We start from the raw sequence: 17,500 nt of genomic DNA on the forward strand, positions 1-17,500 counted from the left end.
CTGCTTGCAGCAGTTTAATAACTTTAATAAAGGACTTTCTAAATTAAAAATACAATGTATAGAAATCTTGGTACAGCTTTCACGACTCCACCAATACAATCGAGTTACAACCACAAGGCAACACAACCGTTATTTTTTACAAACCCTCGACCGAGACCAAAAAACAATTTCAAGTTCAAATGACTAACAAGTCTGAGACAAATCACCTGTCGAGGTTATGAAGTCTGCAGCTAAAGGGAAGCAGGATGTTTTAAACTGAAGTCATGAGCTAGTAGGCAAGCAACACATTTCAGTTGTAGTGTAAACCCAGTTTAATCCCTCAGGGGTTTGAAGTCTAGCCTGGAGGTCTGTAATATTTTAAACAGGACATTCTGTTTGCTCACTTAAATGGAGTTTAAGACAAAGAACATAAAACAACTTAAAAGTTAAAAGTTTTAATTATGAAATGAAACGTTCCCTATATGAAACAAAATGTTTTGAGTCTAGAGAAAATCTAGAGATTTGGTTTGGTTTTGGTAGAAAGTAAATGACCTTTCACCACATTTCAACAGTTGGTTTTATTGTTTTTTATATATATATATATATATATATATATATATATATATATATATATATACACATACATACAGAGAGAGTATGGAGAGAGAGGGAGAGGGAGAGACAGAGAGAGACAGAGACAGAGACAGACAGACAGGCAGACAGAGAGAGAATTACAAAGAGAGAAAGAGAGAGTATATCTGACCTATTAGACTAAGGGTTTCTCTTTTTCTTTTGGATTTTTATATCTAATCATAAGGGGATAGAAAAAAGAAACAAGAATATCAAGATGAACGTCCATCACACGTGAGAAATGAATCCAGTTAAAAACACAGCGCTCTGAAACACTACATGCTCCCTAAAGAAGACATTTGCAGTGGAGATAAAAGAAGGCAGTTTTAAAGGCATTGTAATAGAACACAAAATGACTAAGAGTGAAAAGACTAATGTGTGGACTGTGTTTGATCAGTAGGTCTATAACCTGCATCCTAATTAAATATACCTTCTAACCTGTAACTTAGTTTACTCAAGTAATGAGGTTTAATATCTCTCACACACACACACGATACTCAAATATACTGACAAACACCCACAGAGCCTTTTATGAGACCGACACAGGGACAGGGACAGACAGAGACAGACACAGACACAGAGACAGACAAAGAGACTCAGAGACAGACACAGAGACAAAGAGACTCAAGAGACAGACAGAGAGACACAGAATCAGACAAAGAGACTCAGAGACAGACACAGAGACAAAGAGACTCAGAGACAGACACAGAATCAGACAAAGAGACTCAGAGACAGACAGCGACAGATAAAGAGACTAAGAGACAGACACACAGACAGAGACACAAACAGAGACAATGTACCTGAAAGCTACTTGTAAGAGGAAAAACATCAAGTTCTGTTTTGGGAATCAAATGTTTGCCTCTCTATGAGGTTATTGTGTGAACGTGATGGGACGTGACAGACAGACAGACAGACAGACAACCAAATCACTTCAAAGTTTACATGTTCACTTTTATTGATTGACGAACTGTCTGGTACAGTATAATTTGACAACAAGTGCATCATGGGTAATTATGCATACGAAGATTATTCAACTGAACGAGTTTAATCCAACTGGCGATGTAACAACTCAAAGTTTTAAAGGCTTGATAGTAACGTACAAATACAGAGAGAGAGAGAAAGAGAGAGAGACGGAGAGAGCGAGAGAGAACTGACCTTAGACTGTATATCTGACCTATTAGACTGTAAGGGTTTCTCTTTCTCTCTCTGATCGTCTCATTTGTGCGACTTGTCTAATAGAACGGATAGAAGCGAAAAGACACCAAACAGTGACGAACTGTAACACAACCTGAATTCTTGAGGTCTAGAAACTACCAGGTTCTTCAACAGGTTCCTATTGTAACACCACACACACACAGTTATGCTTTTGTGTGACCTAAGGACTTCCTACTGAAATGTATCTTTAATGGAAAATGGGGGACGAAGCTAACGGAGTGCTTTTTGGGGCGTTTCACAGACGTGCGTCTGGGTGAAGGCGTGTGTTCGGCGTGTCATTCAGTCAGACACTCAGGAAGGAGAGGGCGGTGTCTCTCTCCTCCACCAGCTCGGCGGCGGTGGCGTCCATCTTGGCTTGGGAGAAGTCATTGATAGCCAGACCCTCAACAATCTTCCAGGATTTATCCTGCAGGAGAAATGCAAAAGTGTGAGACTTTATAAAGCAGCCAGGATCGATCCATATAACAAGTGTAATTTCTGGGTGTGTGTGTGTGTGTGTGTGTGTGTGTGTGAGAGATGCGTCTGTTTTGCTCTGAATAATGTCTTCTGTGAAATACCGGACCTTTCTTGCACAGCGTTTTTAATTCCAACAGACATAAAAGGGGAAGTAAATGCGGTTTGGAAATAAAATCAGAAGTGGAGAACTAAAGAAACCTCGTAGGACTTGTTTAAGCCAGTTGGTTTTTTTCTCTCTCATACCTAATGTGGCAGTGGCACGCGTGCACACACACACACACACACGTGTATAGAACACATGTGCCACTTAACTAAAGCTAGCTCACTAAATGCATATTACCACATCAACTGTTTATGAGCTCGTCGTCCCATCGACTCCACAACAGGCTCGCACTCACCTTGATGGAGATGGGGAAGGAATAGATGAGGTCGTCAGGGACGCCGTAAGGGTTTCCGGTGGAATACACACCCATGGAGATAAACTCACCCTGCACACATGCAAAAAAACAAAACAAAAACAACAAACAAGTAAATAAATAAACAACACAAACACACCACCAATTTACATCCTATTAAAAAGGTCAATTTTGTATTTAATTTAAAATGTGATTAAAAATCCGACCAACACCAAAGCAAAGTTTAAAAATCAGGCTGAAGTCGAGTCGGGTGCAAGTGTGACGTTTGGGTCTGATCGGTTGTGTGAGATAATGAAACCCCGGCGCTGGTGTGATACAACATGGACTGGGTTAGATGTAGCAGACCTCAGCGGTGCCGGTCCAGATGTTCCTCATGTGGTCACAGATGGCCTTCGCAGCAGACATGGCGCTGGAGAGCTTGCGTGCCTTAATGACTGCTGCTCCACGCTGCTGAACAGTCTGAGGAAAAGACATGAAGGAAAGAAAAATCTTTGTTCACTCACTCACTCATTTTCTACCGCTTATCCGAACTACCTCGGGTCACGGGGAGCCTGTGCCTATCTCAGGTGTAATCGGGCATCAAGGCAGGATACACCCTGGACGGAGTGCCAACCCATCACAGGGCACACACACACACTCTCATTCACTCACACTCACACACTACGGACAATTTTCCAGAGATGCCAATCAACCTACCATGCATGTCTTTGGACCGGGGGAGGAAACCGGAGTACCCGGAGGAAACCCCCGAGGCACGGGGAGAACATGCAAACTCCACACACACAAGGTGGAGGCGGGAATCGAACCCCGACCCTGGAGGTGTGAGGTGAACGTGCTAACCACTAAGCCACCGTGCCCCCCCAAAATCTTTGTTTATTTGAAAATAAATAAATAATAATAAAAAAAATTTAAATTTGTATTTTTGTTAATTATATAATATTCATTTAATTCAACGAAAATATTCTAGTGCTTAAACGAGCTTCCAGATTCTTCCATCCGTTTCACACAATGTTTTTATCTGATTCGCTCTGTACCTAGTCCTCATTCCTATCTTATTTATATGGTAACGAATGAATTATGTTTTGTTTTTTTTATTTTATTTAAAGCTCCTTGAACAACTTCAACATCTGGATGAGTGGAATGTAGGACACAGTGAAGAATAATCAAACTCGTTTTGCTTGTTTTGTTTCTAAGAAAAATACCAGAACATTCATTTCTGCTTTCGGTTTCTGCGATTCTGCTTGTGTGTGTCTGAAGTCCTGATTGACAGTAAATACTCTTTTGTTCTCTACAGATTAGTCAGGAATTTTATCCGAGTTATAATTAATCACGTGCAGCTTCGCGATGCAATTTTCGATTCTAGATGATTGAACGGATTAAGAAACGAATCACTGATTAAAACCTGCCATCTTGTGGCGATAATCTGCCAATACAAGCTGAATTCATTCATTCATCTTCTACCGCTTATCCGAACTACCTCGGGTCACGGGGAGCCTGTGCCTATCTCAGGCGTCATCGGGCATCAAGGCAGGATACACCCTGGACGGAGTGCCAACCCATCACAGGGCACACACACACACACTCATTCACTCACACACTACGGTCAATTTTCCAGAGATGCCAATCAACCTACCATGCATGTCTTTGGACCGGGGGAGGAAACCGGAGTACCCGGAGGAAACCCCCGAGGCACGGGGAGAACATGCAAACTCCACACACACAAGGTGGAGGCGGGAATCGAACCCTGACCCTGGAGGTGTGAGGTGAACGTGATAACCACTAAGCCACCGTGCCCCCTACAAGCTGAATTATTGTTTTTATATCAGAGTACTGGAGTAAAGGTGTATGTTAGTCTAAGTGCATTTTTATTTACTTCTATGTCTATTAATCAATCCTTTTTTTGAGTGAGAACAAATTCGGGGTCAGTGAAGTGTCTTTACACGTCTGGATCGAGGTTGGAAGATCGTTGTGAAAGTTCTTCATGCCTCGCCGAGTCAGTACCATGAGGCATCGCTCGTGACGAGGTGCTTTGTTGTTATAGAGAGAACAAACTCACAGAGATGAAGTCTCCTTTCAGCCAGCTGTCGTCCTTCACGGCGTCGAACGCAGGCACGTCTTTTCCCCCCACGTTGACCAAGCAGTGGTGGACGTCGGGGTACTGGGTGGATGAGTGGTTCCCCCAGATGATCACGTTCTTCACGCTGCTGGCTGAAACACCACAGCGCATCGCCACCTACAGGAGAAGATCCGGAACCACAGCTTAGACTGACAACAGTGGCTAGTGTTTACAATTATAAGCATTTAGTTAATTTACTAGATTAGCTATAATACAGTCTACAAAAAACAACAACAAAACACACTATAACATTCAGGCTGTTTAAAACAAAAACTTAATGATTTTATATTGACGTTGTAAATTGTGTTTAAACACTAACATGTAAACCAAGCACAATGTCCCGTCATGATAACTTTACACACACCCAATATTGCCAAATATATATTTAATTAATCAATGAATTAATTAAACAGGCTTCAGGACACAATGTCAGTGGTTACTTTGCCTTGGGAACATTAAAAGCTAAAATTCTAAAGATTGTGTGTGTGTGTGTGTGTGTGTGTGTGTGTGTGTGTGTGTGTGTGTGTGTGTGTGTAGAGAGAGAGAAATAAGAGGATAGAGAGTGAGGAAATGAAGAGAGGAAGAGAAAGAGGAAGTGAAGTGAGTGGGAGAAAAAGAAAGAGGAAAAGAGAGAAGAAGAGGAAGTGAAGAAAGGAAAGGAGAGAGAGAGAGAGAGAGAGAGAGAGAGAGAGAGAGAGAGAGACTTTATTGGTTTAATCAGTGCATTAATGCATGTTCTAACATAAAAGGCTCAAAAATATGAATCCAGTTTCCAAACCAAACAGTTGTAACTCTGTGTGTGTGTGTGTGTATGTGTGTGTGTGCTGACCTGAGAGCTGGCACGGTTATGATCCAGGCGAGTCAGACAGGAGAAGTTCTCTTTGGGAATGGAGGGAGCGGATTTAGCTGCGATCAGGCAGTTAGTGTTGGCCGGGTTTCCCACCACCAGAACCTGCAGAGCAACAACAACAACAAGGTTTGAAAAGGTTTTTTTTTTACTTCTACTACTACTACTCTTCACTGTTGGGCCCTTGAGCAAGGCCCTTAACCCTCTCTGCCCCAGGGGGCTGTATCATAGCTGCCCCAGGGGGCTGTATCATAGCTGCCCCTGTGCTCTAACCCCAACCTCCAGAGCTGGGATTTCACTGAGCTGTAATGTAGATGTGACAAAATAAAGGCTTCTGTTCTATGGTTCAGTCCATTCTCCAGATCGTGTGATTAACTTTTTTTGGTTGATCTCACATAGAAACTTCCTCTTTGTATGAGGCTTTAAACTCCAGCACTACAGTAACATTGTTTTTAGTTTTTGCTGACGTTCTGCACACTACTGAGATTTCTCATTTATTTTATTGTAAAAGCCACCAGCTTGTAGAAAACTTTATTTTCCCTCTGAATGATTTGTTCTTCACAATAATATATAGATTACAAAATTCTGCTCGTGCAGAAGCGGCTTTTCCTCGACGTTCACGCCTTCCCCTCCGTGACCAGGTTTTAAACACCAGTGTACAATAACAGACTGGTCGTGAGCTCGTCTCTGAGAAAAGGCCCCTGGGATAAAGACAGGAGACGCTCCTTAATGCCAGGACGACAGCGAGAGACGCAAACGGTCCTTCGAGAGCTGCGTCAGGTGTTGTAGAGCACTGCTAATGCTGCTGATGGGTTTTATTTATTTATTTATTTATTTATTAATTAAATAAATAGAGAAATCAGCAAGTGAAGGAGCAGCAATGCAGCAAAACTCCCCATTTAAATCCTGGCTTTTTAATTTCATATTTTTTTTGGACTTAAAATGATCAGTAATTATTAAATCTTATGATGATTTAATTATACAGGACAATCAGAAGCTATGAACATTGGGATCTGAAGTGTGTTCACCTCGAGCTTGTGTGTGTGTGTGTGTATATAGTGTGAACTGATAGCATATATAACATAAGCATTAACACCTCTTCATACTGTACCAGGTGCATTAATCACACCAAGTGTGAGGTGAGAAATCTTTAGAAATCACCTTAACCGTCTTCTTGGCGTACTTGTCCAGCGCCGTGCCCTGAGATTTAAATATAGCCACGTTGGCCTTGAGCAGGTCTTTCCTCTCCATTCCCTCCTTCCTTGGCATGGAGCCAACCAGAATGGCAGCATCCAGGTCCTTAAATGCTACTTCCTCTTTATCTGTGGGGATGACCTCTACATTGGGGGGTGGGGGGGAGAGGGAGAGAGAGACAGAGAGAGAGGCAGAGACAGAGAGAGAGGGAGACAGAGAGAGAGACAGAGACAGAGAGAGAGGCAGAGACAGAGAGAGAGGCAGAGACAGAGAGAGAGGCAGACAGAGAGAGAGGGAGACAGAGAGAGAGACAGACAGAGAGAGAGAGAGACAGAGACAGACAGAGAGAGAGAGAGACAGAGAGAGAGAGAGAGAAAGAGAGAGAGAGAGAGAGAGACAGAGAGAGAGAGAGAGACAGAGAGAGAGAGAGAGACAGAGAGAGAGACAGAGAGAGAGAGACAGACAGAGAGAGGGAGACAGAGAGAGGGAGACAGAGAGAGGGAGACAGAGAGAGGGAGACAGAGAGAGAGAGAGAGAGAGAGAGAGAGAGAGAGAGAGAGAGAGAGAGAGAGAGAGAGAGAGAGAGAGAGAGAGAGAGAGAGAGAGAGAGAGAGAGAGAGAGAGAGAGAGAGGGGGAGAGGGAGAGAGGGAGAGACGGAGAGAGAGAGAGAGAGAGAGAGAGAGAGAGAGAGGGGGAGAGGGAGAGAGGGAGAGACGGAGAGAGAGAGAGAGAGAAAGAGAGACAGAGAAAGAGAGAGATCCTGCATGTTAGTCTAAGAGATGAACAAGAACTTGTAGCAGTGGATTTTCCACACACATCTTTTCCCCTCCACATTCTCTCCTGTCATGTGACCAGGTGCTGAACAGGAAATCAATCAGAGCAGCTTTGAGATGGAGATACGCGCCTGTTTTTGGCTCTACAGCATCTTTTTAATCCCTTACAGATAACAGGAAGTCCTGCTCTGAAGTCTTCACCATGTGACGTTTTACACATCTGCTCTTTATTCTCACAGCAGCTCCAGGGCAAAACTACAGCCGTGTGACTGACCACATCTAGGGTCATTCTGCTGGGGCTCAGCTGTGATTCTGCAAGCTTTAGGCACCGCGTACATCAGAGAGCCACACAAAAGCAGCGTAAAGCTCTTCTAGAGACCAGTCACGCTTGTGTTTAGAGAGCAGCCTGATTCCCACAGCACAGCAGATTAAACCACAGTGCAGTTACACAAATAAGAATAATAACACTCAAAACGGTGCCTTCAAAATAATAATAATAATAATAAGATATGCAGTCAATTATTTTCAGATGTGTTAAGTAAGAATAAAAATTTTTGTATGCGCACGTGTGTGTGTGGATGCTTACACACACACACACACACACACACACACACACACACACACACACACACAGGCATGTGTTTTACCCTTTAGAAGTGGGAGAGCGCAATCCTGCAGCTCCATGACCACACCGTCCAGCACGGGCAGCATGGGAGTGATGTCCAGCAGCACCAGGATAATAGGCTGAGAAACACAAACATTTCCATGCCATAAAAGTGAGGAATTCCCACTGTAGCCATCTTCCTTTGGGTTTACTTATGTACTAACCAGTACTTCATTTCCTGTGACGTCCTGACAGAAATGACTACCTCCGTCTACAATGCGTTATAATCTATTTTCTTTTCTGATATAACTCTGCTAGTATGTAGCGTGACTGTAGACCAGTCATTATAAAATAGTGATTATAATTAGTGATTATAAAATATTACAGTTTAATGTGCAATACAGCGTCTTAAACGCTTTTTAGTAACGAAGTGTAATTTGGGACGCAGCCACCTCCTGTAACAGTCGAACGCTTACAAGCTCTTTTCCTGGAAACGTTCAGAAATCACACGGTATCTCGTTGTGTAAACTCAGCCCCGTATTCACCTGATCTTTCCCAAACACGTCTCCCTTGGCGATGCCGTACAACAGGGAGTAGGCGATCTGCCCAGCCGCACCGGTCACCAGAACTCGGATAGGATCAGCCTGCGGGAAGAAAAACAGACAACATACAGTGTTTTGTAAAGGGGTGGACGATAAAATAGCGCAACCTCACAGCTCTGAGGTTTTCGGTTTGATCCTGAGCTACGTGTTCTCCCTGTGACCGTGTAGGTTTCCTTCAGGTTCTCCATCTCCACCCACAAACATGCCCAGAACCACCCACAAACATGCCCACAAACATACGCAGGAACCGGCTATGATAAATTACCCTTTGGTGTGAGCAAGCGAGCGAGTGAGTGAGAGTGAGAGAGAGTGTGAGCAAGAGTATGAGCGAGCAAGAGAGAGAGAAAAGTGCGAGAGTGAGAGTGAGAGAGTGCGAGAGTGAGTGAGTGCGAGAGTGAGAGGGAGTGAGTGAGTGCGAGAGTGAGAGGGAGTGAGTGAGTGCGAGAGTGAGAGGGAGTGAGTGAGTGCGAGAGTGAGAGGGAGTGAGTGAGTGCGAGAGTGAGAGGGAGTGAGTGAGTGCGAGAGTGAGTGAGTGCGAGAGTGAGTGAGTGCTAGAGTGAGTGAGTGCGAGAGTGAGTGAGTGCGAGAGTGAGTGAGTGCGAGAGTGAGTGAGTGCGAGAGTGAGTGAGTGCGAGAGTGCGAGAGTGAGAGAGTGCGAGAGTGAGAGAGTGCGAGAGTGCGAGAGTGAGAGAGTGCGAGAGTGAGAGAGTGCATGTTGGCCCTGGATGAACCCAGATGAACAAATGGATGAAGAATAGAGATGAGGCCTGTTTTCCTCACGAATAAAGACAGAAGGACACAGGGGTGATCAGGTTAACCTTCAGAAATAGAACAAGGCCTTGATGTAAGGCATCTTGCCAACTTTAGTGTCCTAAATAGTAACGTGGGAAGCAAGAGGAAGGAAAAATCTCTATTACTGCTAGATTCTTCTTCTTCTTCTTCTTCTTCTTCTTCTTATTATTATAATATCAATAACAAGCGTCCTTCAACCCCATTGTACCGTTAATGGCAGAAAAAACTATTAAATAAATGAATTAATTAATAAAAATACAATATAGAAATTCTGGTAAACCGTGAAATTACTTGTGCACCAGTTTTAATTACAGTTAGTTTAGCTTTGGAACTCAGGAGCATTGTATTGTAGCGAACCCCATAACTAGCTGGGCCGTATCCCAAACGCCCACCACACAAAAACTGAGAACACTACTTTAAGTGTAAAACCCGTTATCTTCAGATCCTAAGTAGCGCGCGCACGTAGGGAGTGCGTCACGATTTGGTACAAGACCTTACCGTTAACTCCAGACTTCACAAATGAGCACGAAATCGACCTTTTTAACCGTTAATTACAAAAATAACACGTAGTAATCACGCACAATATTAATAAACTCGTTTTAGATATCCGAATCAAGCATGAGAACGTTTAAAAAACCTACCATTTTATAAGAGTTCGTCCTGCAAGCTGCGTCTCTGCCACTTGTTTAGGAGGTCACCTCTATTTCTTGTACCGGGATCGGTCACGAGGACAGGTGGTGACGTATAGACGCAAAGCATTATGGGCGTTGTAGTCTTAAACGCGCGGTTTGGAATAACGTTAATAGTCGGTTTAAACTACATTTCCCATAAATGTATAGATCATCGTTTTTTGTTGTTTGTTTGTTGATTACGATTTTTGCTTTTATTATTTATTTTATTATCGAACCGTTATTAGTTTCTAATTTGAGCTTTTTATTAACTTTGCGCTTGGATTTTATTATTATTATAATAATTATTATGATTATTAAAAAGTGCACGATGTAATTTAAATGTGAGCCACGAGGGGTGATGTTTAATAGCACAAGTGAAATAATAAAAAAATAAAAAAAACAACATGTAATTTCATTTCTGATCATTCACAAAGGTGTGTTTATCGTTTATCAGCTACGTTTGGACAATAATAGTTCATCAGAACGCCACGGAATCAGATGAGCGACCCGGAAACCGTGTCTCGATGTTACCGTAATATTCCGAGTAAAGGGACGCGAGAAAAAAACACAACACACAAAGTTTGGTCCTGTTGCTTAGAAGCGTCCAGGCGCCGAAATCGTGATCTGAGACATCAGTGTGAGACTTGTGTGTGTGTTACACTGGAAATCTGCACAAAAAAAGACTACCAATCCAGTCTATAAGGTATTTAGACAACAAAAACAACGCTCATCCTTATAATAATAATAATAATAATAATAATAATAATAATAATAATAATAATAAACTGAATGCGGTTCTGTTTTAAACCAAAACATTTGACTACAGCATTGAAGGTAAGTTCATGTGCGTTTACTGTTATTTTGGGACCTGCAACGTTTCTAGACATCACAATGTTAATGTCAGCAATCTGAGGCTTGTGGAATCAAACCAGTGTAACAGCTAATAAATATACCGTCTTATCGCGATACCGATATCACGGTACGGGTTAATGTTAAATATCCATGTTTCGTTTGGATAAAAGTTTGTTGTCAAGTTGCACATAGAAACTGTCCTGGTGTGTGTATGTGTACATGTGTAGATAGATAGATAGATCGATCGATCGATAGATAGATAGATAGATAGATAGATAGATAGACAGACAGAATAGATAGACAGACAGACAGACAGAATAGATAGACAGATAGATAGATAGATAGACAGACAGACAGACCGTCAGACAGGCAGACAGAATAGATAGATAGACAGACAGTCAGAATAGATAGATAGATAGACAGACAGAAAAGATTGACAGACAGAAAAGTCTGACAGACAGCAAAGACAGACAGATAGATAGATAGACAGACAGATAGATAGACAGACAGACAGACAGACAGAGAAGAGGGACAGACAGATTAGATAGATAGATAGATAGATAGACAGACAGGATAGATAGATAGACAGACAGACAGACAGATAGACAGATAGATAGATAGATAGACAGACAGACAGACAGGCAGGCAGACAGAATAGATAGATAGACAGAATAGACAGACAGAAAAGACAGACAGAAAAGATTGACAGACAGAAAAGTCTGACAGACAGAAAAGACAGACAGATAGATAGATAGACAGACAGATAGATAGACAGATAGACAGACAGACAGAAAAGAGGGACAGACAGATTAGATAGATAGATAGATAGATAGATAGATAGATAGATAGATCTCAATCTCAATCTATCCTCTCTGTCCTTGTCCTCAAAACAGCCAACCTGATCTGTCCCTCTGATGTGCTCGTTCCTAATCCTGTCCATCCTCGTCACTCCTAAAGAGAACCTCAACATCCTCATCTCTGCTACCTCCATCTCTGCCTCATGTCTTTTCCTCACCACCTTTCCTTTGATTGTTTTGAGATAAGTTTAGATAAAATTGGAGACTTTTTGAAACACGTAAATGACGATAGCAGTCTTTTGGCTCACTTTGATTACTATGTGAACAGCGTTTGCTACGTATCTGCAGCACTAAAGAGGAAAACGGGCGAGACGTCGAACACGTGGGATTTAAAACTTTTCTAAATGAGATTTTGCCGATCGGTTTGTATAATATCGAGCCTAGAATAAATCGAAACGTGACGGACCTTGTAAGTGTCTGAGATGAAGCAGGATGTGCAGTAAAACGTGTGTTTAATATATTAAGAGAGCTCGAGATGTGTTTTCTTTATGATGGTCATGACCGGAGGTGATAAGTGCCTCGGGTCTGTTTACACACGGGTCGTAATTTCACACAGTGATCCAGAACATGTCCTTAATCTGATCGATTTCATTCATTCATTCATTCATTCATTTTCTACCGCTTATCCAAACTACCTCGGGTCACAGGGAGCCTGTGCCTATCTCAGGCGTCATCGGTCATCAAGGCAGGATACACCCTGGACGGAGTGCCAACCCATCGCAGGGCACACACACACACACACACTCATTCACTCACGCACTAGGGACAATTTTCCAGAGATGCCAATCAACCTACCATGCATGTCTTTGTACCGGGGGAGGAAACCGGAGTACCCGGAGGAAACCCCCGAGGCACGGGGAGAACATGCAAACTCCACACACACAAGGCGGAGGCGGGAATCGAACCCCGACCCTGGAGGTGTGAGGCCACCGTGCCCCCCTGATCGATTTCAATAAAAAAATAATTTCAGTTTGTAGCGTATTACTCGTACATCTCAGTTAAATAGAGAAGCCTGAGAACTTGAGTGAATCCCAGTGTGTCTGCTGAAGATCTCTGGGGTTTGAAATGACTCCGTATTCATACAGAAGTGAGAGAGAGTCAGCGAGTGATAGCAGATCTGTGTGCTGCATTTTGTATGAGGTCATTACAGGCTCATTACAAGCAGACACACAAAGGGGCAGCAGGTTGTGTTACACACTCGGAGACACCGCAGTGCCCTCACTTATGGACAGAGATGAAGAGATGGTAAAGAACAAGACTCATATAGCAGGCTGAAAACAGAAAAGCGTTTTTGTTTTGTTTTGTTTATTATTCTCCTATAAAGAAGCACTGTGCTGAACGTCGTCTCTTATGAACTGAACAGTCTTGGTTAAGGATCTTAATGTCATGTAGGAGGGTTTAGAGGTCAGATTCCTCGGTTGAGAGATCAGAACTCTTAAAGGCTCTGGGTTGTTGATTGTTAGGATCTGGGTTCAAGCCCCAGCGCTGCCAAACTGCCCCTGTAGGGCCCTTAAACAAGGCCCTTAACCCTCTCTGCTCCAGTGATGCTGTATCATGGCTGATCTCCTGCTCTGACCCCAACCTCCATAGCTGGGATATGTGAGGAAAGGGTTTCGCTGTGCTGCAATGTATATGTGACAAAAATAAACGCTTCTTCTCCTAAAAGTGTGTCTTACTTCTTGCTGGACAGGTCCAGCCTCTGACCCCCGGCAAGAGCTGCTTTAAAGGGTGACTGTGGTTTGAGGTTGAGGTGTGGTTTGGGTTTGAGGTGTGGTTTGAGGTTTGAGGTGTGGTTTGAGGTTGGATCTGTGGGACGGTCCGGTGGTCTTTGATGCTCCTTAGGAGCGTTCACAGGTCCCATTGTGTCCTAAGAAGGCATTGATAAATTTGTTGTGCGTCTTTGGCACGCTGTGTCCTAGACCGACTGCGTGATGCCATTCGCTTGTGATCTCGTCTGATGACCGTCATGTCCTTTGTTTTGTCCTGGAAATTCTTTCTGTTCTGTTTTGATAAAACTTGTGCCAAAAACAGACAGATTCTTCTTCCGTAATTTATAAGAGATAATCCTTTTGGTATTAAACTCTCCAAACCAAACAATTCTTTCAGTCTTTCTTTCAAAACATCTTTAATCGCTTTTGCTCCTTTACCGCAAAGTGTTGAGTGCAGGAAGTGTCCAACATTTGAGGCTTTTTCAGTTAAATAAGGTCATCGTTTAGGTTCCTGAAGACGACTGCTTCTTCTTCTCCTTCTTCTCCTCCTCCTTCTCCTCCTTCTTCTTCTTCTTCTTCTTCTTCTCCTCCTCCTCCTTCTTCTCCTTCTCCTTCTCCTTCTCCTTCTTCTTCTCCTTCTTCTTCTCCTTCTCATTCTTCTTCTTCTTCTTCTCCTTCTTCTCCTCCTTCTTCTCCTCCTCCTTCTTCATCTTTCCTCCTCCTTCTTCTTCTCCTTCTCCTTCTTCTTCTCCTTCTCATTCTTCTTCTCCTTCTTCTTCTCCTTCTTCTCCTCCTCCTTCTTCATCTTTCCTCCTCCTTCTTCTTCTCCTTCTCATTCTTCTTCTCCTTCTTCTTCTCCTTCTTCTTCTCCTCCTTCTTCTCCTCCTTCTTCTTCTCCTTCTTCTCCTCCTTCTTCTTGTTTTCAGTGTGAACACAAGACTCACACTGTTTATACTACACAATGCTGTAAGTGTGCGATTTGGGACGCAGCCAACGTCTCTTCATCTGTGTTGAAGCTCTTGGCACTGAGTTCTGCTTGTTTTGTTTGTTTTGAGACAATGAAAAAGTTTAGTGATAAAAAAAAAAAAAAAAAAAGAATTTTGACTTCATGCATTTTAAAATAGACTCAAAACATAGTGACGTGACATACAGCAGTACGGTGACACATACTCAGAATTTGTTCTCTGCATTTAACCCATCCAAAGTGCACACACACAGCAGTGAACACACACACACCGTGAACACACACCCGGAGCAGTGGGCATCCATTTTTTATGCTGTGGCGGTCAGGTAGCAGTTGGGGAGGTTCGGTGCCTTGCTCAAGAGCACCTCAGTCGTGGTATTGCCGGCCCGAGACTCGAACCCACAACCTTAGGGTTAGGAGTCAGACTTTCTAACCATTAGGCCACGACTTCCCCACGACATACCGTGTACTATTGCGGCACTATCAGGACAACGTATCAGACAGGTGTCATGTCTCTGCGACTTCCAGTTGGATTTGAGGGATGAATAAGAAGAAGCAACATCTTAACCAAACAAATCCACCACTGAGTCACTCACTCTCTCACTCACTCTCTCACTCACTCTCTCACTCACTCTCTCACTCTCTCACTCTCTCACTCACTCTCTCACTCACTCTCTCACTCTCTCACTCACTCTCTCACTCACTTTCTACCGCTTATCCGAACTACCTCGGGTCACGGGGAGCCTGTGCCTATCTCAGGTGTCATCGGGCATCAAGGCAGGATACACCCTGGATGGAGTGCCAACCCATCACAGGGCACACACACACACACCACACACACACACCACACACACACACACACACACACACTCATTCACTCAATCAATCACACACACACACACACACACACACACACTCATTCACTCAATCAATCACACACACACACACACACACACACACACACACACACACACACTCATTCACTCAATCAATCACACACTACGGACAATTTTCCAGAGATGCCAATCAACCTACCATGCATGTCTTTGGACCGGGGGAGGAAACCGGAGTACCCGGAGGAAACCCCCGAGGCACGAGGAGAACATGCAAACTCCACACACACAAGGTGGAGGCGGGAATCGAACCCACAACCCTGGAGGTGTGAGGCGAACGTGCTAACCACTACACCACCGTGCCCTCACTGAGTAACTTGGACCCCTAATTACAGAGTCGTAATTAATTTCATTTCTAAGTTCACTCGTGTTTAAACGTCTCCTGTGTTTCTCGCTCCTCTGCTACTGAGCTTTAAATCTCGGCTTATCACATGACGGTGTTTGTGAACGTCCTTACGGAGCTAGTCCAGGCGTGTCCTCTTTAGCTTAACGCTTCTTCTGAACGTACTATCGGCGTGAGAGAGCGTTGGAAGTCTGTTATGTTTGTTTTAAACATAAGAGAGAGACAGAGAGAGAGAGAGAGAGAGAATTGTCTCTCTCTGACTGCGTGACTGTCCTCCTGTCTGTCTATCACTCTCTCTGTTTCTCTCACTTTGTCTGCATTTTTCTCTCTGTACATCTGCCAGTCTTTCCGTCTGTCTGTCTCTCTCTCTCTTTCAGTCTCTTTCTTTGTCTGTCTGTCTCTCACTCTGTCTCGGTCTGTCTGTCTTTCTGTCTGTCTGTCTGTCTATCACTCTCTCTGTTTCTCTCTGTTTCTCTCACTTTGTCTGTCTTTTTCTCTCTGTACATCTGCCAGTCTTTCTGTCTGTCTGTCTCTCTCTCTGTCAGTCTCTTTCTTTTTCTGTCTGTCTCTCACTGTCTCTGTCTCTTTCTGTCTCTTTGTCTGCCTGTTTGTCTCTCTCTCTCTCTCTCTCTCTCTCTCTCTCTCTCTCTCTCTCTCTCTCTCTCAGTCTCTTTCTTTTTCTGTCTGTCTCTCACTCTGTCTGTCTCTCTCTCTCTCTCTCTCTCTCTCTCTCTCTCTCTCTCTCTCTGTCAGTCTCTGTCTTTTTCTGTCTGTCTCTCACTGTCTCTCTCTCTCTCTCTCTGTCTCTTTGTCTGCCTGTTTGTCTCTCTCTCTCTCTCTCTGTCAGTCTCTTTCTTTTTCTGTCTGTCTCTCTGTCTGTCTGTCTCTCTCTCTGTCATTCTCTTTCTTTTTCTGTCTGTCTCTCATTCTGACTGTCTGTCTCTCACTGTCTCTGTCTCTTTCTGTCCATCTGTCTCTCTCTCTTTCTCTCTGTCTCTCTTTGTCTGTTTATCTGTCTGTCTCTCACACTCTCTGTTTGTCTCGTTCTCTTTGAACATCGGTCAGTCTCTCACTTTGTCTCTCACACTCTCTGTTTGTCTCGTTCTCTTTGAACATCGGTCAGTCTCTCACTTTGTCTCTTTCTCTCTGTACATCTGCCAGTCTTCTGTCTCTCTCTCTCTCTCTCTCTCTCTCTCTCTCTCTCTCTCTGTCTCTTTGTCTGCCTGTTTGTCTCTCTCTCTCTCTCTGTCAGTCTCTTTCTTTGTTTGTCTCTCACTCTGTCTCTGTTTGTCTGACTCTCACTCTCTCTGTCTGTCTCTTTTGTCCATCTGTCTCTCTCTTTCTTTCTGTCTCTCTCTTTTTCTCTCTTAAAACCGAATACATTCAAAGGCAAATGTTCATGCCATAAAACTAGAAAAAAAAAATTGTTTGCATGAAAAACAGGAACACAATTATCTGTATATTAATAAAGGGAAAAAAACATGGAGAAAAATCGAAACTATTATTTATTACTCATGGAAGGAGTCTCCATTTTCAGTGCTTTGTAAAACTCTGTGTGTTTTCTGGCACAGGGAAGGCATCTAGGA

The 17,500-nt window shown here is 43.3% G+C and overlaps 2 protein-coding genes across 2 annotated transcripts in view; one reads left to right on the plus strand and one right to left on the minus strand.

Annotated features, from left to right (window-relative positions):
* Positions 1-1,539: 1,539 nt before the first annotated feature.
* mdh1ab (malate dehydrogenase 1Ab, NAD (soluble)) lies at positions 1,540-10,378 on the minus strand. The gene is made up of 9 exons (XM_060879246.1): positions 10,267-10,378; positions 8,777-8,875; positions 8,275-8,371; positions 6,821-6,996; positions 5,642-5,764; positions 4,753-4,929; positions 3,042-3,155; positions 2,679-2,768; positions 1,540-2,230 (listed from the first exon to the last, which is right to left on the minus strand). Exons 1-9 carry the CDS (start codon positions 10,267-10,269, stop codon positions 2,108-2,110), a joined length of 1,002 nt encoding a protein of 333 aa, XP_060735229.1. The 5' UTR covers positions 10,270-10,378; the 3' UTR covers positions 1,540-2,107.
* Positions 10,379-10,857: 479 nt separating this feature from the next.
* The window catches only part of wdpcp (WD repeat containing planar cell polarity effector), a 98,173-nt gene continuing 91,530 nt past the window's right edge, over positions 10,858-17,500 (plus strand). The window contains exon 1 of the mRNA XM_060879494.1: positions 10,858-10,999. The gene's annotated coding sequence lies outside the window, so the exon portion shown is untranslated. The remainder of the gene's footprint in view (positions 11,000-17,500) is intronic.

Source organism: Tachysurus vachellii, chromosome 10, assembly GCF_030014155.1.
Source record: "Tachysurus vachellii isolate PV-2020 chromosome 10, HZAU_Pvac_v1, whole genome shotgun sequence".
NCBI classification, from domain to species: domain Eukaryota; kingdom Metazoa; phylum Chordata; class Actinopteri; order Siluriformes; family Bagridae; genus Tachysurus; species Tachysurus vachellii.